Here is a 24,586-nt window from a genome sequence, read left to right on the forward strand (position 1 = left end):
TATCTAACTATCTATCCACCCAACATTCCCATCAAACTGCTCATTCATTCTGTTCAGAAATCTGATGGTGGAGGGGAAGAAGCTGTTCCTAAAACAAACTCCATGTGGAGGGTGTTGAGGTCAGGATCCAACTTGGTTTCCTAGAACTGTCGGGTATCAGTCTTACCAGTGGCACCACTGCGCCACCATTGGAGATGTCACCCTTCCAGTGAGGTGGAAACCAGCAAACCAGCTTCTCCCTCAGGTGGTTGTGAGAATTCTGTGGCACCACTGAAGAAAAACCAGGCAGTGCTCCAAGATTTCTCACTCAATCAACATTTTGTTGGAGACTACCTAGTCATTCATCGGGTTACAGGGGCAGAAGGTAGGAGAATGGGACTGAGAGGGAAAATAAATCAGCCGTGATTGAATGATGGAGCAGACTCAATGGGCCAAATGACCCAATTGTGCTTTAATGGCCTTTTTATTATGTTGGAGTTATTATGTAGAATCTCCTCCTTATTCATGTCCAACAATGGGGGATGCAACACCAAAGTCCTTATTGAATATAAAATTATTTAGGACATCTTAAGATCGTGAAATGGATTACACACATAATTTTCTTTCTTTTTCAGTAAGGTTCTTAATACAACTTAAAGTTTATTAAAATTAGATCTTTATTAATCTGTGGTTAACATTATTAAGAGTAAAGATTAGCTGAATTTGTCACATGTGTACCAGAATCAGGTTTATTATCACCAGCAAGTGTGGTAAAATTTGTTAACTTAGCAGCACCAGCACAATGCAATACATGATAGTACAGAAATAAATGAGTAAATCAATTACAGTAAGTATATTGAAACATGGAGTCCTGGGGTTGAAGTTTGAAGGTCAAACCCATGATTACCAAGTCCTAGGGTAGAGGTTGGTGATGTCTGGAGGGCAAAGCCAAAAGTCAAAGTCCAGAGCTTGGCAAGTCCATAAGTAGAAAGCCTCAAAGGTCAAAGACTGAAGTCGGCAAGTCTGGAGGTAGAGGACAACTTCAGGCCAGAGACAGAAGGTTGGAGGCCTAACGTCTGCAAGATTGAGAGTCCCGAGCCAAGGGCTGTGGGTGGCCTGACTGGGTGTGTGTGAGGGGTTGGGGAAAAGGCTTGTCTTGTTCTGTTGTTGTTGTTGCTGCTGTTGTTTGTGCTGTGTGTTGTGTTGTGCATCTGGGTATGCTCTGTTGCTACCCAAATGTGTGGTGACACTTGCCGCTCTCTGCACATCCTTGGTTGTTAACACGAATGGCACATTTCACCATATGCTTTGATGTATATGCAATAAACAAATCTGAACCTGAATACGGTGAGAAGTGTTGTTTGCATCAAATCAAGACAGCAAGGAGGGCAAGTGTCACCATGGCTCTGGTGCCTACATTACACATCCAGAACACGCTAACCCTAACCTGTATGTCTTTAGAATGTGGGAGGAAAGCAGAGCACCCAGAGGACACCCAGGCAGTCACAATGAGCACATACTAACTCCTTAGTGACGGAAACGAACCCTATTCGGTGCAAACAACAGGAATTCTGCAGATGCTGGAAATTCAAGCAACACACATAAAAGTTGCTGGTGAACGCAGCAGGCCAGGCAGCATCTCTAGGAAGAGGTGCAGTCGACGTTTCAGGCCGAGACCCTTCGTCAGGACCTCGGCCTGAAACGTCGACTGCACCTCTTCCTAGAGATGCTGCCTGGCCTGCTGTGTTCACCAGCAACTTTTATGTGTGTTCCTATTCGGTGCAAGACCTTTTAACAGAAGAAAACTTGCAGTTAGTGATACATTTTCTTGAGGAGCAATATTTCTGATGCTCGTATTTTAGAAAATGATTGGATCCAATTCCCATGTTGTGAGAAGTTTGCACATTCATCCCGTGACCGCATGGGGCTCCTCCCACATTCCAAAGACGTGAGTTAGTAGGTTAATTACTCACATGGCGTAGTTGGTTGGCAGGGGTTTGTTGGGCCGGAAGGGCCAGTAACTGTGCTGTATCTCTAAAATACATAAAATAAAAGAAGTGACTTCACATACAATTAAGACTAATTAGATTTAATGGTAGGACTTCTTCTGAAAGAGGGAATTATGCCATCAGACCTACAATAAACTTTTACGCTTAAAACAAACAAGATTCTGCAGATGCTGGAAGTCCAAGCAACACAAACAAGATGCCTCAGGACTGTCCTGCCAAAGGGTCTGGGCCGGAAACATCAACTGTACTTTTTCCATAAATGCTGCCTGGCCTGCTGAGTTCCTCCAGCATTTTGTGTGTGTGACTTATACTTAGTTAGGATTACCAGTGCTCTGTTGAGATTATGAAGCAGTACTGTATAAAGTTCCCTCAAGAGTTTCGCTCCACACTTATCCCCCACTGGCCAGATCAACGAGTGATCTTGAAGCCCACTCTGTTTCTGGCACACAGGTAGGACGTGACAATTGACAGTGCTCATTGTCTGCGGTGTGACATGCATCGTCAAGGAGTAAGGACCCCCACCAGTGAGGCAGTGCTTTCTTCTCATTGCTGCCATCAGGCAGGGGAAACAGGAGCCTGAAGACCCACAACAGCTTCTCCTCTACCCATCAGGTTCTTGGACCGACCTGAAAACGCTCATTTTACCTCGGGCTATAGAGAACAATCTTCCACTTGTTGTTTATTTTTGTTGAGTAAATTATGTAGAATTTTATGCTAATTTAAGCTCGTGGGATTTATTTTTGTTTATCATGCATGGCGCTGCTGCTGCAAACAAAGTTGATTTTCATGGCATTCAAACCCTGGGTATTTGTTTGCCCGTGACAATAAACAGGAGCGTGTTTATTTGTCATTTTGGGGAGCGCTGCCTGTGGGTTACATCCATTGCTTGCAGGGTAGGTGATGGTGAAGTCTTGTCCCAAGTTTCAGCAACAAATAAACCGGTGAAGGAGCGAGGAGGGGTGACTGGAGCGGCCGGCGGGCGGGGAGGGCCGGCTGCCCGTGGCCGCTGCACGTTGCTCTCGCTAGGCGGACGGACGTCAGGTGCCCGCCGGCCCACAGGCTCCTCCCTCCGGCCCTGCGGTTAGACTGAGCGAGGATAACTCCTGGTCCCGGCCCTTGCCCCGGCCCAGCCCCGAGCCCGCTGCCATGTTCCGGCGGATTCTGCAGAGGGTAGGTGCGGGGGACGAGGGCGGGGAAACGGGAGGATTGTCGGGGGTGGGTACGGCCTAGATCCTGCTCCGGCAGCCGAGGCCTCGCACGATCGGCCGATCTGCGGCCCTAGCTGCCACCGCCGGCGGCCCTGGGTCTCGGGGCCGGGCCGGGCGGGTGCGGAGGTATGTACCGCCGGTGAGAGAGTGACCTCCCACCCAGTCCCCCCGGTTCAGCACCCAGCGAACCCCAACCGGCCCACCCTCTTCCATGGGCCCACACCACCACGCCCACCCCTTCTGCCACTTACCTCTCCCCATCTCCTCCACTCCCAGACCCCTCCTCCCTACACGCCCACCCGAATCTCCTCTCCCTACCTGCCCCCTCTGCCCATCCCTACCCCTCCTCCTGCCTCTGCCCATCCCTACTCCTCCTCCTCCCTCCTCTGCCCATCCCTACCCTTCCTCCCTCTGCCCATCCCTACCCCTCCTCCTGCCTCTGCCCATCCCTACCCCTCCTGCCTCTGCCCATCCCTACCCCTCCTCCTGCCTCTGCCCATCCCTACCCCTCCTCCCTCTGCCCACCCCTACCCCTCCTCCCTCTGCCCACCCCTACCCCTCCTCCCTCTGCCCACCCCTACCCATCCTCCCTCTGCCCACCCCACCCCTCCTCCTCCCTCTGCCCCCCTACCCCTCCTCCTCCTCCCTCTGCCCACCCCTACCCCTCCTCCTCCTCCTTCTGCCCACCCCTACCCCTCCTCCTCCTCCCTCTGCCTATCCCCACCCCTCCTCCCTCTCCCCACCCCTACCCCTCCTCCTCCCTCTCCCCACCCCTACCCCTCCTCCTCCCTCTCCCCACCCCTACCCCTCCTCCTCCCTCTCCCCACCCCTACCCCTCCTCCTCCCTCTCCCCATCCCTACCCCCCCTCCTCCCTCTCCCCACCCCTACCCCTCCTCCTCCTCCCCACCCCTACCCCTCCTCCTCCTCCCCTACCCCTCCTCCTCCTCCCCACCCCTCCCCCTCCTCCTCCTCCCCACCCCTCCCCACCCCTCCCCCTCCTCCTCCTCCTCCTCCCCACCCCTACCCCTCCTCCTCCTCCCCACCCCTACCCCTCCTCCTCCTCCTCCTCCCCACCCCTACCCCTACTCCTCCTCCTCACCCCTACCCCTACTCCTCCTCCTCACCCCTACCCCTCCTCCTCCTCCTCCCCACCCCTACCCCTCCTCCTCCTCCCCACCCCTACCCCTCCTCCTCCTCCTCCCCACCCCTACCCCTCCTCCTCCTCCCCACCCCTACCCCCCTCCTCCTCCCTCTGCCCATCCCTACCCTTCCTCCCTCTCCCCATCCCTACCCTTCCTCCCTCTCCCCACCCCTACCCCTCCCCCTCCTCCCCACCCCTACCCCTCCCCCTCCTCCCCACCCCTACCCCTCCCCCTTCCCCTCCTCCTCCTCCCTGTCCCCATCCCCACCCCTCCTCCCTGTCCCCATCCCCACCCCTCCTCCCTATCCCTATCCCCATCCCTACCCCTCCTCCCCATCCCTACCCCTCCTCCCCATCCCCACCCCTCCTCCCCATCCCCACCCCTCCTCCCCATCCCCACCCCTCCTCCCCATCCCCATCCCCATCCCTACCCCTCCTCCCCAGGTAAGGTAACAACACCCACACCTCCAACATGCCCAGTCCCTCCCCTCATTGCTCACACTATTCTATTCCCACACCCCCTTTCCCCACCACCTCCTCTACGCCGCCCAGCTTTCTCTCCCTGATGCCCAGCTTTGTACCCACACTCCTTCCTCTCTTGCTGTCCCTTCTTAACCCCCAGCCTTCCCCCCACAACCTCCACCCTGCACCCACAAAATTGGGCTTGCTTGTCCCAACCCCTCTTCATCCTCTCCTTTGGGCTTGTACACCCCATTCTGAGACCCTGTTTACTCCGTTCATCTCTGCTCCGGTCTTGCTCTTGAGTTGCCTTGGGGAGGAGTTCTGTTTTCAAGTTTGCAAAGCTGAGTGATCAGGTGAAAACATGGCTGAAGGAGTACAGTGGATTCTATTTAATTGGGACACATTGGGGTTAGTACATTTTGGCCCAATTAAGCGGCTGCTCCAATTAGCCAGAGTTTCATGGAAGGAGTTACAAAGGTGTAAGAAAGACAAGTAACACACAGAGAATGCTGGAGGAACTCAGCAGGCCAGGCAGCAGCTATTGAAAAAAGTACAGTGGCTGTTTTAGGTCGAAACCTTTCATAAGAGGTAGACTTTACTCTTTTCCATAGATGCTGCCTGGCCTGCTGAGTTCCTCCAACATTGTGTTACTTGGGTTTCTAGCATCTGCAGATTTTCTCTTGTTTGTGATTTGAAAAAAAGACAAACTCATTTTAACTGAGTAACAAATGATGTATTAAATGAAATACAGAACAGGTTAGAACACTACAGAACTATAAAACTGTGTATTAGTTCCTAATAGCTATTGACGGAGGTCAGTGCCATGTTCTTTTGATTGACTGTAAAAGAACAAATCTGGTCACCAAATGGACTACCTTCATACGATGCTTTCAACGATTGCATCTTCCAAACTTTCATTTTCATTGTAATATTCAAGATGATTGTTGATACCTTAAAATTCTTCGTGATTCCTTACATGCTAAAGCAAGGAAATTATTTCATTTTCACTCCCGGCTGTTTCTGGCATCTCCAAGCCTGAGTGCTTGAAACTGCACTGAGCAAAACAGTTCTGAATTGTCTTACCGCCAATTATCAGTAACAAAAATCACTGCATTTTGAACACAATCTCACACAACTAACACTATTTAAAAATTGTTCACTCTTAGCGTGATATCTGTGAATGGCCACGCAAGAGCACGCACTGAACAGTTAGAAACTGTTCGGCAACATTCTCCTGCCGCAATTAAGCAGCAGAGTATCCCAAACAAACAAAGGGAGTTGTGGCTATTTTCCTGATTAGTTTTTGTTCTTTAAAGGTTGTCCCAAATAAGCAACTGTCCTAATTAACCAATGCCTGATTAATTGAAATCCACTGTATAATGCAGGAAAACATGAGGTTATTTACTGTGGTGTACAGGACAAAGGCACGGTGTTTTGTTTTTGAATGATGAGCAATCAGGAAATTATGTTTAGAGGGATTTAGTTGTTCATGTACATGAGTTAAGCATGTTGGCTCTATTAAGGGAGTGATGGTGTTTTATTGCAATTGTGCAGAACTTGGCTGAGTTCATATGTGGAATGTTGCGTACAATTTTTGTGTCTTCGTTTAAAAAAAAAGGAGATAGTTATTGAGGGAGTGTAGTGAAGATTCATCTCAGAATGGATCCTGGGATAGTGGGATTGTTGTATGGGGAGTGCTCGTTTAGCCTATGCTTAGGCACAAACTGATCTTGCTGAAATTAATGATTGCGACAAGGAGCTTACTTCCCCAACTGGAGACTCTAGAACCAAGGTTCATAGTCTCAAATGAAGTTGCAAATTCTTTAGATCTCAGATGAGAAGCTTTCCTACCCAATGGATGGTGAATTTTTGGAATTCTGTATCATAGGCCGAAGGTTGTTCACTCTAGAAAGACATTGATAGGTTTTTGGTGAGTAAGGGAAAAGATTGCCCATGATCAGGATGAGCAGGCTAGTAAGCCAGATGGTGGGCTCCTGCTCCTGTTTACTGTTGATTGATTGATGATAAAGATGAGAGGTAAACAAAGTTGTGACAAGAATTGGTAGGGAAGATGGTTGAAAATTAAAGATCTAGGACAGGGGTAGGCAACCTATGGCCCGCGGGCCAGATCCGGCCCACGAAGGTATTTGGACCGGCCTGCGAGCAAATATTGGGATACTATGCTTATCTGGCCTGCGAGCGATTTTTCCTTATTCTGAGTGTTTCACACGACCACACTGATGGACATGCGTGGCTTCCTGTAACACTGGCCCCAGGTTCCGTTTTGTTATAGGAATGACGGGAAGGCAGACCACCTTATTAATATGTGTTAGATACTCTCCGTGCAAGCGCAGGTTTTCAGATGCGATCTTTCAAATTTGTAAACAGAAACAGCGTCACTGTGTTTTAATAAGAAATCCACGCTAAGTATCCAGATAGTTACATGTGCTACGATGATTGCTGGTAACTCGCGTTTTGAAATAAAACCAAAGAAAAAAAATTCCAATGGCAATGAATGCAAAACGCAGGAGGGTAGACACTGCGTGCTGCAATTTCCAAGACACTTGGACACTAGACTACTTCTTCATCGAGCAAGCTGGGAAACCAGTTTGTCTCATTTGCCTAGAAAATGTTGCTGTGAAGAAGGTGGCAAGTGTCAGGCGACATTACGAGACCCGCCATAGTGGAAATTTTAACAAATTTACTGGGCAAGCAAGGAAAGATGAAGTTAAGTGAATGAAGGCTAGTTTCAGAGAACAAACGTCATTTTTTGCCAAGAAAAGCAGTGAAAATGAAGAAAATACCCGTGCCAGCTATGAAGTCACAAAACGTGTTGTCTCAAAAAGTGCGCGTGCACAGAGAGTATCTAATACATATCAATAAGGTAGTCTGCCTTCCCGTCATTCGTATAACAAACGGAACCTGCGGCCAGTGGACACTGCATCAGAAATTTTTCTAATGGAGATGCAGTGTGAGGTCATATTGAGATCAAAATTTCATTCTGAAGATGTGTCAGTGCTTGACTTCTATAGAAAATATATTCATCCAGTGGGAGGTATCCTAACTTAGTGGACCATGCAAAAAAGATGGCATCATTGTTTGGCAACACTTATCTGTGTGAGCAATTATTTTCAAAAATGAAGCACACCAAGAACCATTTGAGAACAAGACTGACTGATGCCCATCTGGATAATGTCTTGCTCTTGGCATCAACAGGTCTGACACCCAATATTGAGAAGCTTTCAAGCAACAAACAGCATCAAGTTTCACATTCATTTATCAACTGTTTGCACTAAAATTTTCTTTTTTATTATACTTAATTTACCACCATTCAATGCATCATATTCATACATTTTATGTTTAAAGATTCTATGTCCTTATAATAGATTCAAAAGATGAAAGATGCCTTGTTTGAAATAAATTGCAATTAAACTGAGTTCTTTGATTACTAATTGGCATCCTTGATTAAGCATGAATGATTTTCTAGCATGTGTTATTCATTAATTTGAGGCAAAACATAACTAGATGTATTTAAATGGGCAATTCCCATATTTCAAGTCTTTTATGACATTTATCTGGCCCACCGTCCGCTCATTAATACGTGATCCGGCCCACAGAGGCAAAAAGGTTACCGACCCCTGGTCTAGGATATAACCAGCTCCAAGAGGACCACAACTTTGTCGTGGTTTGGAGGCTTGTGTGCCTCAGTGACCCAGAGAGCTCTGTTGGCTGGAGTCAGGGCTTTATGCTTTGGCTCTTGGTGGGGTCACCCTTGCCAAACAGGTCAAAGGGTAGAGGCCAGACTAAGAGTGGTCCACCTTTCTTCCAAGTTTGGAAGTTTAGCTCAGGGCTAACAATCCTGACTGGTCAAACAAAACTGTTAGAGAAACAGCAATGAAGAATCCTTCTACATCTGAGTGAGTCTCCACCCAGGACCTGCATGGCTAACAGTAGTGAAAACTGAGAGGAAGCTACTGGCACAGTGAAGGAAGCCCTAAACACTGCCGAGACCAAGACCAACACTGGTTTTGGAAAGACAGCTGGAGGACCTTCATTGCTGCCCTAAACACCTGCAGGCGTAACAGTACACAAAAATAAACTGCGCTGGATTCCCATTCATACCTGCAAGTGCTGTGCAAACCAAAATGTTTGACCCATACTTTGTCTATTACTTGGTCTTCGGTGCAGTTGAAACAAAAATAATCACCCGTTCTAGACAAGGCTGGCGTACATTGCTCCCAGATGCCATTTCTTCTGCCCATCTTGCCAACTGATCAACATCATCCTGTCCCTACAACTATGCTCACCATCACTAAGCCAAATCTTAGACATACCTAACAAACATTGATGGTTCAGTCACCTGTGGTTCACCACTGGTCACAGGCTTCCAATTGTAAAAACAGCCCTCCTCGACCATCATCATCTGACTCAAATAACCTGGTTTGGTGCTAACTTGCTCTGGATTCCATGAGTTCTAACCCTCGCGATCATTCTAACTGGTGGCAGCTTATAATTTCCAGCTGTTTGTGACAAATTTAATTCAAAGCCTTAAATTGTCTCAGTGTAATGTGAATTTGGATTGTAACATAGGTTCTAAGCAATGTAATAGTGAAGATTATACTTTGGCATGGTCAGTGTGGTTTGAGAGAGAGGACTATAATGGAGCAGTACAGCACAGAAACAGGCCCTTTGGCCCACTTGGTCCATGCTGGCCAAGATGCCCGTGTAAGATGATCTCATTTGCCTGTGTGTGACTGATATCCCTCTTAACCTTTCTGATCAATATGCCTGTCCAAGTAATTTTTAAATGGTGTTATTGTACCTGCTTGAACCACTTCCCCTATAGCTCATTCCATATACACACCACCTTCTGTGTGAAGTTGCCCTTTTAAGCCTTTTCTCGTCCTACTTTAAATCTATGCGCTCTAGTTTTTGATTCTCTTTCTCTAGGGAAAAGGTTGTGTGCATTCTCTCTGTCTGTGCTGCTGATGATTTTACAGAAGGTCATTTCTGAGTTTCTTGTGCACCAAGGGATAAAGTCTAGCCCATCCATCCTCTCCCAATGATTTAGGCCCTCACGTATTGGCAGTGTTCTCTTAAATCATTCCTGCACTCTTTTCGGTTTAATTTTTTCTTTCCTATAACAGGGTGACCAAAACTGTACACAATATTCCAGATACTATCTCATTAACATCTTGTAAAAATGAGACATAACCTCCCAATTTCTATAATAAGTCCTTTGACTGATGAAGTCTGACTTTCTTCATCACCCTGTCTATGTGTGATGCCACTTTCAGGGAACAATATACTTGTACACTTGGGTCTTTCTGCTCAACCTTTCCCAGGACCTGAAGCTAGTGGATACTCTGATAGTGGAAGCTCAAACATTTCCAGTCACTCTGAAAGTCCTATACCCTAACTCCAGAATACGCTCGAACACTACCATTCTCTGTGAAAGTCTTACCGTGGTTTGACTTCCCAGAGTGCAACACTTGGCACCTATCTGCATCGAATGCCATTTGGCTCACTAAACTGGTTGACCGCTTTACTGTATTTTTTGATATCATGTCTATGATGCTACCTATTTGTTTTGTTTGGGTATCCCACTCCTTGAGCCTACCTACCCAGCTATCCATTGTGCTCACCTCCCTCTGGATATGTTTTTACACAGTGGGGGTGGGAGTTACTCTGGCATACACAGGACAAGGATGCCCTCTGGCACGAAGGAGGGGGCTGAGATTCAGACAGCCTTGCTCTAGCACACGCCATCTTGACTTGAAAGTACGTTGCCATCTCTCATTGTCGCTGGGACCTACTGAGTCTATTTGGAACTCCAGTTTACAGTGATCATGAACTGATCTTACAACCACTTCAGTAATCTATCACAACCTCCATTCTCTCAGGTTAGATTGAGTGAGCTAGGGCAGAGGATGAGAGGTGACTTGATAGAGGTGTACAAGACGAAAAGAGGCATAGATCGAGTGGATAGCCAGAGGTTTTTTCTTAGGCTGGAAATGGCTAACACGAGAGGACATACTTTTAAGATCATCAAACATAGGAGCAGAATGGGCCATCCAGCCCATTGAGTCTGCTCCACCATTCCATCATGGCTGATGTATTATCCCTCTCAAACCCATTCTCCTGCCTTCTCCCCGTAACCTTTGACACCTTGTTTAACCAAGAACACATCAACCTCAGTTTTAAATACACTCGATGACTTGGCCTCCACAGCCTTCCACGGCAATGAATTCCACAGATTCACCCCCCCCACCCCCCGGGCTAAAGAACTACCCCCTCATCTCTGTTCTAAATGGATGTCCCTCTATTCCAAGGCTGTGCCGTCTGGTCTAAGACCCAGTATGGGGAACATCTACTCTGATAGGCCTTTCAATATTCAATAGGTTTCAGTCTGTATTAGTGTTTATGCTTCATGTGAACATCTTCATCCACCACCTCACCTCACCTCACTTCGTTTAGTTTATTTATGCTAATCCAGTTTCTTAAGCTTCCTCCTTGTTACAAGTACTCTCTGTGGCAACAGGTTCCAGATTCTCACTTCAAAAACAATGAAAATACTGGTCAACACACACAAGATGCTGGAGGAGCTCGGCAGGTCAGGCAGCATCAATGGAGAGGAATAAGGAGTCGATGGTTTGGGCTGGGGTCACTCATGAGGACTGGACAGGAAGCCCAAATATGAAGCTGGGGGGTTGGGGGGGGAGGAAGGAGCACAAGTTGGCAGATGATAGGTGAAACCAGGTGAGGGGCAGGGTAGGTGGGTCGCAGAGGGATGATGAAGTGAGAAACTGGGAGGTGATATGTAGATGAGGGAAACAGCTGGAGAAGAAGCGATGTGATAGGAGAGGGGAGAGAAAGACAAGGGGGAGGGGTAGCAGAGGGAGGTGATGGGCAGGGGAGGCAGAACGAAGGGGGGTGGGTTGAAATATGAAGTTAGAGAATCGGTGTTTATGCCCGCAAGTTGGAGGCTACCCAGGCGGAATATGAGGTGTGGCTCCTCCAGTCTGAGAGTGACCTCATTATATCAGTAGGGGAGGCCGTGGACCAACATGTCATAATTGGAATGGGAAGTCGAATTGAAGTGGGTGGCCACTGGGTCAGGCAGCATCTGTGGAAAGAATGTCAGGTAATGTTTCACCGGAGTTGAGTGTAAGTGAGGCAGAGAGAGCGAGGATGTGATGGTTAGAACAAAGAGTGAGAGTGTTAGGGGCAGGTAGAGCGCTACAGTCACGTAGTGGTTAGTGTGACGTTATTGCAACGCGGGATGTTCTGGAGTTCAGAGTTCAATTCTGGTGCTGCTCTGTAAGATGTCTCTGTACATCTACCCTGTGGAATGCCAGGGTTTCCCCGGCTGCTCCCATTTCCTCCCACAGTCCAAAGACAGACTGGTCAATGTAAATTGCCCTCTGATTGTAGGTCAGGGTTAATCGGACTTGTGGGGTTGCTGGGCAGTGCAACTCGAGTGGCTGCGCTGTATCGCTAAATAGAATAAAATAAAAATCAGATTAACTTTCTTTGTCTGATGTGTTGCTAATGGTAAGGTTGTGGAACATGACCAGCAGGCCAATCTTCACAGAGCGATTAAAAAAAAAAAGAATTTAAGGAATAAATGAGCCAAAATGATGTCAGGCGACAATGTCTGGATTTTAATGGAAAGAAAATGTGAGAATCTAAAGTTAGAGGTTTGAATGTTGAGTCCAGAAGGCTGCTACAGTGTACCCAGGTGGCCTAGTTGTAACAGTGCAAGGCACAGCAGAGGGAAGGACTGGGGTGGTATGGTGAATTAAAATAGAGAATCCTCACCATCCTATGTAAGGAGCACTTTGAGTAAGGGAGGATTCCCTGAATTCCTTATTCAATTCAACGATGACTCTCGTATTAATGGCCCCTTGGAACAGCTTTCCATGTTAACCCTTTCAAACCCAGTTGTGATTTTACAGATTGCTGTCTGGTCACCTCTTGGTCTGGAGAAGAAGTTCGGTCGTCCCTGACATGTTTATCCTCTCCGCCTGGTGTCCTTGTGAGCTTGTTTTGCTGCTCCTGCGCTCAGGAGGAGTTTATGAGTCCACGTTGTACAGTTAGCCACTCTGCCGTTGGTGTGTCTCAGGGTAATTTCCTCGCTGCCTGGGATGGGCACTCTCAGACACATGGATGGTGCCCATGCTGGGAACTGCTATCATGGTCCTCTTTCAGCTGTGGAGGGTAACTGGAACCCCTGCGCTTTCCTGCCACCAGCCCAGAGTTCAGGAAGAGATCGTACATACTTCCCTTTACTTCACACCCCAGTCTTGGTGAGAAGAGGCTGCTCGTGCATCTTTGAAAGACCATTTGAGGCCTGACAACAGTGAAATGTTATGTTGGCACTGGAATGTGTGGCATATGTGTTGGTTATTAATGCAAGTGATGCATTTGACTGTATGTTTCGATGTACACATGATAAATAAACTTGAATGTTGAATGCTGAAAAGCGTTTTTGAATACTGTTCGTACAGATCCAATGAACTGGAACAGGGTAAAGCAGTAACAGTGCCGGACGAGTGTAAAAGCTACCAAAAGTGTGCAGTGCAGGTCAGTGATAATGCGTAAGATCGCAACGAGGTACGTTGTGAGGTCAGGACTCCAGCTTGTGGTACAGGAGGTCTGTCCAAGAATCTGATAGCGATGAGTAGAAGCTGCCCTCGAGCCTGGCGGTACGTGCTTTCAGGGAGGATGACCAGGGTGGATGGGGTCTTTGATTCTGCTGGCTGTGTTACTGAGGTAGCGAGAAGTGTAGACAGAGTCCACAGAGGCGAGGCTGTTTTCGCGTGATGTACTGAGCTGTTGTTTTATTAGATGGCTCCAACTGCCTCGGTGAGGTGTGATTCATATTTCATACTGAATGTTTGGGAGCCATTTTGTACTCTGAGTATGGCTATTGTGCATAGTGGTTGAGTCATAGGCCACGATGACATCTTACCTCATACCCCCAGTACAATTGCAGTGTTTTAGTATTTGCAGGGCTACTGTAGTTTACAAACTGAATGATGTCTCCTGTAATTCTACACAATTGGGTCTTGCCTGCAGCTCTGCTCACTGGATTGGCAGTGATGTGTGTGATGCTCTTTGTTCCGTGACTGGTTTGGGATCAGTGTTTGACCATTCCCTCCTTGAGCCGCTTCCCATTCAGCACGGTGGTTAATTCCGCAGACTGGCACGGATAGTAAAGCTGCTGTGACACGGCTCCACTGGCTTGGGTTCAGTCCTGACTGCCAGTGCTGTCCACGTGGAGTTTGCAAGTCTTCCCTGTGACAGTGGGGGCTTTTTCTGGGTCCTCTGCTTTCCTTGTGCAGGTTGTAGCATTAATTGGCTTCTCTTAATGATCAAGAGTGTGTAGGTAGGTGTTAGAAACCGGGGGGAGGGGGGAGTTGATGGGGGTATTCACATTGAGATTTATTTATCACACGTACAGTGAAATGCCATTGTTTGCATTAACACCCAGGGGGCAGCCTGCGTGTCACCGCACATTCCAGCTCCAACATAGCTTACCCACCATGTTCAGCACAACGAGCAACAAGGCAATGACTTTAAAGCAAGCCCCTTACCCCACACACGCACCACACACGCACCACACACACACGCACGCACACACACACACACACCACACACAGACACACACACCCCCCCACCCCCCCCACACACCCCCCCACACACACGCACCCCACAGACACACACACACAGACGCACACAGACACACACACACGCACACAGACACACACACACACAGACACACACACACAGACACACACAGACACACACACAGACACACACCACACACACACAGACACACACACACACGGCCCACACACACACCCACACACAGACACGCATACACCCCACACACACACACACACGGCCCACACACACACCCACACACAGACACGTACACACACAGCTCCACGACAAGCCTCCAAGCTGTGGCCACTGGGCTTTGACGTTAGGCTGCTGACTGACTTCTGGGCTCAGGTTGTTGGTGTTGACTCCTGGACCAGCCAACGAGGGGACTCAGAACACCAGGCAAGCTCCAGCCTTGAACTTTGGACATGCCCGTCAGGCTTGTATGGCCTTCGGATGCGGATCATAGGCCTGGACCGCGAACGTTCTTCGTCACCCGTCCACGTGGACTTCGAACAGAGAATGCAGAATGGAGGCCTGACTTCTTACATCCCTGTTCCAAAATCCTAACCTGACCTCTAACTCCCCTGTCTGTCCCTAAAACCATCCGTAAGTATGTTAACCAGCATTGCTGTGCTATGGAAGTGCAGTGGTTTAGAAACACAGACAAACTAAGGCTGTGCATGTTGCTATTTAAAGAAGGACGCCTTGGTTCTCTCCAGTGTCGTAGACAGTGTCACTCAACGTGTGCTTTGGAATCTTCTGTGTTAATGCAGGAATGCAGTAGAACCTCAGATTAATGTTAAATCTGAAGGACTGCACGCTTCCTCCTCAAACTGTCAATCTAGCTGATAAAAGTTATTTTGGTAGGGGTTTACAGTGACATTGATAGATCAATAAAACAAATGTGATTACATTTCATAAACACAAGATTCTACAGATGCTGAAAATGCAGAGCAACACAGACAAAATGCTGGAGGAACTCAACACGTCAGGCAGCATCTATGGAGAGGAATTAACAGTTGACATTTTGGGCCAAGACCCTTCATCAGGAGAGTTACAGTTTCCAAGCACAGCTTAAAGAATGACGATAAAGTCCAGTTCACTTGAGAATATGTTAGAATTTAAACTTTTGTGAGTTCCTTTGAATGCATTGAAATTGACACTTTCTTTATCCTTTGTGGATGTGACTGTCGCTGTTTAAAGTCAGTGTTTATTGTCTTTCCCAGTAACAACTTGCTTGGCCATTTCAGTGAACAGTAAAATCTAAGGGTCTCATCCCCTGGCTGTGTGTTCCAGACCCTTGGCTATCTGTAAATTGGGCTGCTAGGTTTTCTACTGTGATGAAGTGCTTTTTGAGAGGTTGGTCATGGCTAGGATCAACTCCTGCCTAAGCAAGGACCTAGACCTGCTGCAATTTGTTTATTGCAATCTCACCGGCTCTGAGTTCAGCCTTCGATCACCAGGAGAATAGTAATACCTCCGTCAGCTCAGCATTCAACACGATGATACCCTCAGCTCTAATCAGCAAGCTCCAAAGGCTGGGCCTCTGTACCTCCCCCTGCAGCTGGATCCTTCACTTCCTCACCAGGAGCCCTCATTATGTGCGGATCAGAAATAACATCTCCTCCTCGCTGACAATCAACACTGATGCACCGCAAGGATGTGTGCTTAACCACTGTTCTACTCTTTCCACACCCACAACTGTGTGGCTGGGCACAGCTCAAACGCCATTTATAAATTTGCCGGTGACACGATATTGTTGGCAGAATTTCAGATGGTGACGAGAAGGCGTACACGAGTGAGAGAGATCAGCTGCTTGAGTGATGCTGCAGCAACAACCTGGCACTCAACGTCAGTAAGACCAAGGAGTTGATTGTCGAGTAAGTCGAGCGAACACACACCAGCCCTCGTGGAGGTATTGGACGTGGAAGGGGTGAACAGTTTCAAGATTGTGGGTGTCAACATCTCTGAAGATCTATCCTGGGCCCAACATATTGATGCAGTTACAAAGACAGCACAACAGCGGCTATATTTCATTAGGAGTTTCAGGAGAATTGGTATGTCACAAAAGAAGTTCGCAAATTTCTACAGGTGTACCTTTCTAACTGGTTGTAGCACTCTCTGGTATGAAGGATCAGAAAAAGCTGCAAAAAGTTGCAAACTCAGCCAGCTCCATCACGGGCAGTAGTCTCCGCAGCGTCCAGGGCACCTTCAAAAGGCGTGGCTCAACAAGGCAGCATCCATCACTCAGGGCATGCTCTCTTATTGCTACCATCAAGGAAAAGGTACAGGGGCCTGAAGACACACACTCAATGTTTCGGAAACAGCTTCTTCCCCGTTGCCAACAGATTTCTCAATGGGCAATGAACCCATGACACTACCACAGTGCTTTTTCCTTCTCTTAAAAATATATATATGCTTATTATAATTTATAGCTATTATTATGTATTGCAAAACAACAAATTTCATGAAATATGCTAGTGATATTAAACCTGATTCTAATTCGTTTCAACAGGTTATTTTTAAAAAATCATTCATTTTATAGGTTGTTTTTAGATGATTTTTTAAAACTTATCATCAGAATTGCTCGATTATTGGGCGTCTTAAGTTCACATGGAGACTGATGGAGATACTCTACTTTCAGCTAGCTGCTTGAATGGACTGTACCTTACATTACACTGTAGATGCTGGAAACTGAAATAAAAACATAGCCTGCTGGAAACTCTGAGCACGCTAGGCAGCATCTGTGGATAGAGAAACAGTTAATATTTTGAGTTTGGTGCCCTTTATGAGAATCGGGGCTGTGTTTTATAACTGTAAGCTGTGTGTTTGACCGTTGGGTTTGGTGGGAGCTGAGGTAACACTTGTACCCTGATGGTCCACTTGAAACAGACTGTATGGAGAAGAAGGAACTTTCACCAATAGATCTGTCTGGTTATTTACTAAGTTGGTCACACGTGAATCACCTCCAGTTGGCCTGAATCTCTTTCCTTTTCTTGCAGACACCTCTTGCTTCTTCAGGATCTGAACCAGATACCTCAGTAACAGCATCACCTGCTGTAGAAGTTAACAATGAAGGTGGTTCAGAGGTACGTAACCCCAAAATGTGATGCATACATCTTCAGGAGTCAGTTATCATCCTTGTTGCTTTTATTTATTGACTTAGAGATGCAGCGTGGAACAGGTCCAGCAACCCACCTAGTTAACCCTAGCCTAACCGCAGGGCGAGTTAACCCTAGCCTAATCGCAGGGCTATTTACAATGACCAATTACCCTACTAACATCTTTGGACTATGGGAGAAAACTGGACACCCAGAGGAAACCCATACACTTGGAAAGAACGTGCAAACATTTTACCTGCAATATTCTGAAGGGATTAGTTTATGACAACACATTGTATTTTCTAGATTAATGTGAAAATAAAGAAAAATGTACAGAATAGATGGATTACTAAGGCATCTGAAACCACCCTCTATAATTTGACTTGCACCACTTTGTTCCTTGTAATGCAAAATGCAAAATTTTAAAATTCTCATTCTTGTTTTCTGATCCCTCCATGAATGCCCTCTGAGATTTCTTCCTGCTTCCAATTGATCTTGCTCGGTGTTAATCACTCCACCATTGGTCACCATGCATCTTTTGTAGTCAGCATAATCTCCTCTCTCAGCTCTGAGGCACCGACTGACTATTGTGTTGAGTCGGGAGGTGAATGTTGACAACGAGCAACTTGAAACTGCAAAGATTGCTATGATCTGTGAAATGCGATGTTGCAAAATTCAAAATCCCTGGAAGGTTAAATGAGTGTCAAGTTGCAATTGGTGACAGCCTGGAGGGCTTAATTTGCTGGAGAGCCACATCTATTAACTCAGTTTTGCAATTATTGCAAGTGAAGGAACTAAGGGTAGGCTAGAGTAAGACCGTAACACATAGGCGAAGAATTAGGCCAATCAGCCCTTTGCGTCTGCTTTCCTTTCCATGCTGGCTGATTTATTATCCCTCTCAACCCATTCTTCTGCCATCTCCCTATAATCTTTGATGCCTTAACTAATCAAGAACCTAGCAACCCCCACTTTAAATGTATCCAATGACTTGGCTTCCACAGCCGTCCATGGCAATGAATTCCACAGATTCACCACCCTCTGGTGGTGGTGGGATACAGCCAATCAGATGTTTGATACGCGCGATGGAAGATGTGTTTTAATAAAAGAGAAAATTCCAGACTACTGAAAGTGTGCAAAAGGACTTTTCAAAGTGGTTTTATGATTGAAGAAAACAAAGTGAAATGAGATTAACAAAGTGAGGTACTGGGGAACAAGCTATTTTGCATAGGGCAGCCATTTGTTAAAATCCAGATTCTTTTACCTTGAAATGCAGAGCAAACGGAGGATTGTACAGAGAGCAGAGGAAGCTGATAAATCCCCCATGGTCCATAAGGGAGAGAGAAACCGGGGAATTATAGGCCGGTTAGCCTAACGTCGGTGGTGGGGAAACTGCTGGAGTCAGTTATCAAGGATGTGATAACAGCACATTTGGAAAGCGGTGAAATGATCGGACAAAGTCAGCATGGATTTGTGAAAGGAAAATCATGTCTGACGAATCTCATAGAATTTTTTGAGGATGTAACTAGTAGAGTGGATAGGGGAGAACCAGTGGATGTGGTATATTTGGATTTTCAAAAGGCTTTTGACAAGGTCCCACACAGGAGATTAGTGTGCAAACTTAAAGCACACGGTATTGGGGGTAAGGTATTGGTGTGGGTGGAGAATTGGTTAGCAGACAGGAAGCAAAGAGTGGGAATAAACGGGACCTTTTCAGAATGGCAGGCGGTGACTAGTGGGGTACCGCAAGGCTCAGTGCTGGGACCCCAGTTGTTTACAATATATATTAATGACTTGGATGAGGGAATTAAATGCAGCATCTCCAAGTTTGCGGATGACATGAAGCTGGGTGGCAGTGTTAGCAGTGAGGAGGATGCTAAGAGGATGCAGGGTGACTTGGATAGGTTGGGTGAGTGGGCAAACTCATGGCAGATGCAATTTAATGTGGATAAATGTGAAGTTATCCACTTTGGTGGCAAAAATAGGAAAACAGATTATTATCTGAATGGTGGCCGATTAGGAAAAGGGGAGGTGCAACGAGACCTGGGTGTCATTATACACCAGTCATTGAAAGTGGGCATGCAGGTACAGCAGGCGGTGAAAAAGGCGAATGGTATGCTGGCATTTATAGCGAGAGGATTCGAGTACAGGAGCAGGGAGGTACTACTGCAGTTGTACAAGGCCTTGGTGAGACCACACCTGGAGTATTGTGTGCAGTTTTGGTCCCCTAATCTGAGGAAAGACATCTTTGCCATAGAGGGAGCACAAAGAAGGTTCACCAGATTGATCTGGGATGGCAGGACTTTCATATGAAGAAAGACTGGATGAACTGGGCTTGTACTCGTTGGAATTTAGAAGATTGAGGGGGGATCTGATTGAAACGTATAAGATCCTAAAGGGATTGGACAGGCTAGATGCAGGAAGATTGTTCCCGATGTTGGGGAAGTCCAGAATGAGGGGTCACAGTTTGAGGATAGAGGGGAAGCCTTTTAGGACCAAAATTAGGAAAAACTTCTTCACACAGAGAGTGGTGAATCTGTGGAATTCTCTGCCACAGCAAACTGTTGAGGCCAGTTCATTGGCTATGTTTAAGAGGGAGTTAGATATGGCCCTTGTGGCTACGGGGGTCAGGGGGTATGGAGGGAAGGCTGGGGCGGGGTTCTGAGTTGGATGATCAGCCATGATCATAATAAATGGCGGTGCAGGCTCGAAGGGCGGAATGGCCTACTCCTGCACCTATTTTCTATGTTTCTATGTTTCTATAATATACCTGCAAGCTCATAATGGAGAGAGAGAAATGACCAGTGCTCTGGGCTATGTTTGCCCAAGACTCTGGAATGTACAGATTTGTTGAAATGCCTCATTTACTTGTACTGACACTGAGGAAAGGGAACCCTGTCAGTATCAAAACCACTGGGCCTTCAGTCTTTGGAGTAAAGTGCAATTACTCAAAGGAACAGCTAAAAAGTTACTGTCAAATTAACAGGCAGATTTGAAATTGACGCACAAGAACAAAACCTAATATCCAAACCATTATTATTTTGTCAGCTTTTGCAGTACTTTGAACACAATGACAGGGTCAGGAACTGTAATATTGAAGAAATTGTAAGTTAGTCCTCAATGGTGCTGTCTGTACTCTCTTTGTGTACTCTTTTTGGGAATAGTTGATGTGCTTTCAACACAGCTGTATGTCAAGATGTGGCTTCTTCCCTGTTTTGTGAAATATCTTGCTGGGAAATGACATGCTAAACACTTTGTGGAACTTTCACAGGTTATATCAATTAAGTGGAAGAATTAATACTGACCTGCAATTTGTTGATCAAACTAACTGATTAGCTGGACAACTGGGTGCTTCTAGCAATGGGCCACTTTGTGTGCTCAGAACATCAAATGCGGAAATGGGAGAAGGTTGGCAGTAGAGCTGACAGTCATAACCAAACTAACAGTAACAAGGAAAAGCAGGGAGTTAGCTTAATCAGAAAGATTAGATTATATTGAAGTTCTTTAGTGTCATAAGACTATAAAATGTGGACTCTTAAGAGCCAAAGTCTAGGATTGCATGTATTTGAAGTGAGATTTTATTGTAAGATCTTATGGATTTTGTATCTGAAAAGGAGATTGAACACAGATAAGCAGCAAGAAGGTAATTCTAGTTGGAAATGAGATTTTCAGCTAAAAGGAGACTGCAATGAATTGTCCAGATCATCAGAAGAGCAGCTTTTAAACAAAACTTCAGGGCGTGGTTGAGAGGAAACGAAGATGGAGATGGGGTATGTTGGAGCCTATGAATGGCAGAGGATCTGAGGCATCTGGTAATCAGATTGATCATAATGATAAGAATTAGTTAGGATAGCCCGCTCTGGTCTTCCCCCTTTCTCCAACACATAATTGGCAGTCTTTACACATACGACACAGGATCAGAGAAGGGTCTGTTCAGTTAGTTCTACAGAGTTCTGGCTGATTTGTACATCAACTGCATTTACCTGTCTTCCATCCATATTCTTAGATATCCTTACCTGCCCAAGATCTAATTTTGAGATTTGCTGCTGACTCATTGAACTCGCAACCTTTTTGGTTTTAATGCTTTCAGGTTTTTGCCACCCTTTGGAAGAACATGCTTTCTGAATTCACTTCAGCATGTCCAGCACTAATTTTACATTAATCTCTCCTTGTGCCTTCACATGCACTTCCCAGAAAAAAAAATGGTATCTCAGTCCTTCCAATTATCTTAGGGTTACTTTACTACTTTTTTTTCTATTGACACAGTAATCTTGATGTTTTCAGTTTATCAGAAATTCACGGAATGAATGGAATAAAGAAGAGGAGGCTATAATTGAGAATTATCGCTAAGAATTAATGAAATTTCTTTGCAGTTGAAAGCTTCCATCTGCTACTAAAGTATAACTTATGGAATATTGCACAGTTGTGGGTTATCACTGGGCGTAACTCCATACAAGGAATCTTCAAATTACTTAAATCAAGCTGTAACGAGGACAGCCAATAAAAGGCGTGCTGCGGTTTTCTTCAACCAGTGATGATGAAACTCATCCTTTCAAACCACTTTTAGTGGATATTTGAAGTTCAATCTAACTGTTCTGCATGTTGAAATATTCTCCATGTTTTTCATGTGTGTATGTGTGTATGTGTCTTGCTTTCACAGCCATGGTGAAATTGGACCTATTTGTGCTTGACCCTGCTCATAATAAGAGTTGTAATTCTGAAAGTTAACACTTTTTCCAGGGGTTCATCTGTCCCATCTGTATGCAATCGTATCTAACGCCAGCTGAGCTGTTTGAGCATGATCGGAACGAACACACTGTGGCAGACAGGGTGAAGCAGGAGCAACTTAATCCAGAGACGGCCATTAGTGTGGGTTGCTCTTTGTTCAAATACTCTCTGGGTGGTTTGTGTAGTGGTGGTGGATTTTCATTCTAACGTGAAAGTAGTCTTGATTTTTGTTTTGTTTCCCTGTAGTAGCAGTGGACTGGCCTTTCCCTGTTCTTTTATGCCAGCATGGCTGTACATTGAGTTTGTCTACTACTGCACAGCCTCTTTATCTCCACTGGATGAGTCACTTACTAATCAGTGCACAGGAGACTTTCTGGGGTTCCTCACTGGAGGATTGTGCTCTGCCGTAGTGTTTAATGCAGCGGGACCGGGCTTTGCTTCCATTGTCACTTGCATGGCAGCCTCTGACCTTTGCCCACTGAGGTGAAGTGCACCTTTCCCTTTCCCTTGACAACAGTGTGGATAGTAGTGATAGTTTTGTGCTTTGGGGCAACACAAAGGATGGTGGAATATTTCAATATCTTGGTAGACGGAGCTTAGAGTTGACCAGTAAGAGGTGGTAGATAGTCTGTGATAATATCCAGATAAATACACCCAGTGGTCACTTTATTAGATACAGGAGTGGTCTTCTGCTGATGTAGCTTATCTACGTCAAGGTTCGACGTGTTGTGCATTCAAAGATGCTATTCTGCACACCACTGTTGTAACACATGGCTATTTGAGTTACTGTTCCTTTCCAGTCAGCTTGAACCAGTCTGGCTAGTCTCCTCTGACCTCTCTCACTAACGTCGTTTTTGCCCACAGAACTACCACTGACTGGATGTTGTTTTGTTTTTCACACCATTCTCTTGTCAGCTCTAGAGAATGCTGTGCAGGAAAGTTTCTGAGATACTCAAACCACTCCATCTGGCACCAACAATCATTCCATGGTCAAAGTCACTAAGTTCACATTTCTTCCCCATTCGGATGTTTGGTTTGAACAATAACTGAACCTCTTGACCATGCCTGCATGCTTTTATGCATTGAGTTGCTGCCACATGATTAGTTAATTAGATATTTGCATTAATGAGCAGGTGTACAAATGTACCTAATAAAATGGCCACTGAATGTTTATTGGAAATGGTCCCTATTACAAACTCCATTTCATGATCACAGGTTCATCTGTATTCCCAATATCTATCCCAAATGGAACCATATTCTACCGAAGTTGAGTATTAGACCACTTACCAACATCTAGCACTAGTAAGTGCTGCTATTTGCATCCTAAATGGATTTCAGTAAGATGTTTGACAAGGTCCCACAAGATAGGGTGGTGTGGAAGATTAGAGCCCTTGGGATCGAAGGCAGGTTGGACCCAGAATTGGTTTGATAATAGGAGATAAGGGGAGGTAGAAGGCTTGCTGATAGGAAGTTTGTGACCATTTGTATTGGGACTGGTTTATCATTATCAAATGTACCAAGACAGAGTGAAAAGCTTGTCTTGTATACTGGTTATACCGAACAAATCATTATACAGTACATTGAGGTAGAACAAGATAAAGCAATAACCATGCAGGATAAACTGTAACAGATACAGAGAAAGTGCAGTGTAGGTTATCAATGAAGTGCAAGACCATAACAAGGTAGATTGTGAGGTCAGGAGTCCAAGTTATTGTACAAGATAATGTGGACTCTTTGTGCTGTGGAGTAGAAGTTGTTCTTGAGCCTGGGGTACATGCTTTCGGGTTTTTGTATCTTCTACCATAAGACATGGGGATAGAATTAGGCCATTCATCATGACTGATCCTGGACCCCATTCAACCCCGTACACCTACCCTCTCAACATATCCCGATCAGGAGTCTATCAACTTCTGCTTCGAATGTACCCACAGATTTAAGCTCCACCACAACCTTCCACAGATGCACCACTCTTTGGCTAAAAAAATTCCTCTTTACCTCTGTTCTAAAATGTCACTTTCTCAATTTTGAGGCTGTGCCCCCTCGTTCTGGATACCCCCACCAGAGGAAACATGCTCTCCACACCCACCTTATCTAGTCCTTTCAGTGGTGGGGGGGGGAAGAGAATGTCTGGGTGGGTGGCTTTTTGATTATGTTAGCTGCTTGACTGAGGCAATGAGAAATACAGACAGAATCCATGGAGGACAGGCTGGTTTCCGTGATGTGCTGAGCTGTATCCACAACCCTCTGCAGTTTCTTACAGCCATTCCAAGCTGTTATGCACACAGATG

At 46.0% G+C, this 24,586-nt stretch overlaps 1 protein-coding gene across 4 annotated transcripts in view; it reads left to right on the forward strand.

Annotated features, from left to right (window-relative positions):
- The first annotated feature begins 2,910 nt into the window (after positions 1–2,910).
- eea1 (early endosome antigen 1) overlaps positions 2,911–24,586 on the forward strand; it is a 140,409-nt gene continuing 118,733 nt past the window's right edge. For 2 of the 4 annotated variants that reach the window (XM_063072297.1, XM_063072298.1), the window contains exons 1-3: positions 2,911–3,158; positions 17,475–17,561; positions 22,311–22,439. In XM_063072297.1, the coding sequence (XP_062928367.1) occupies positions 3,135–3,158; positions 17,475–17,561; positions 22,311–22,439 (240 nt within the window). In that variant the 5' untranslated portion in view covers positions 2,911–3,134. The remainder of the gene's footprint in view (positions 3,159–17,474; positions 17,562–22,310; positions 22,440–24,586) is intronic. The other 2 variants (XM_063072300.1, XM_063072299.1) reach the window with 2 other exon arrangements.

Source organism: Mobula hypostoma, chromosome 20 (assembly GCF_963921235.1).
Source record: "Mobula hypostoma chromosome 20, sMobHyp1.1, whole genome shotgun sequence".
Lineage (NCBI taxonomy): Eukaryota > Metazoa > Chordata > Chondrichthyes > Myliobatiformes > Myliobatidae > Mobula > Mobula hypostoma.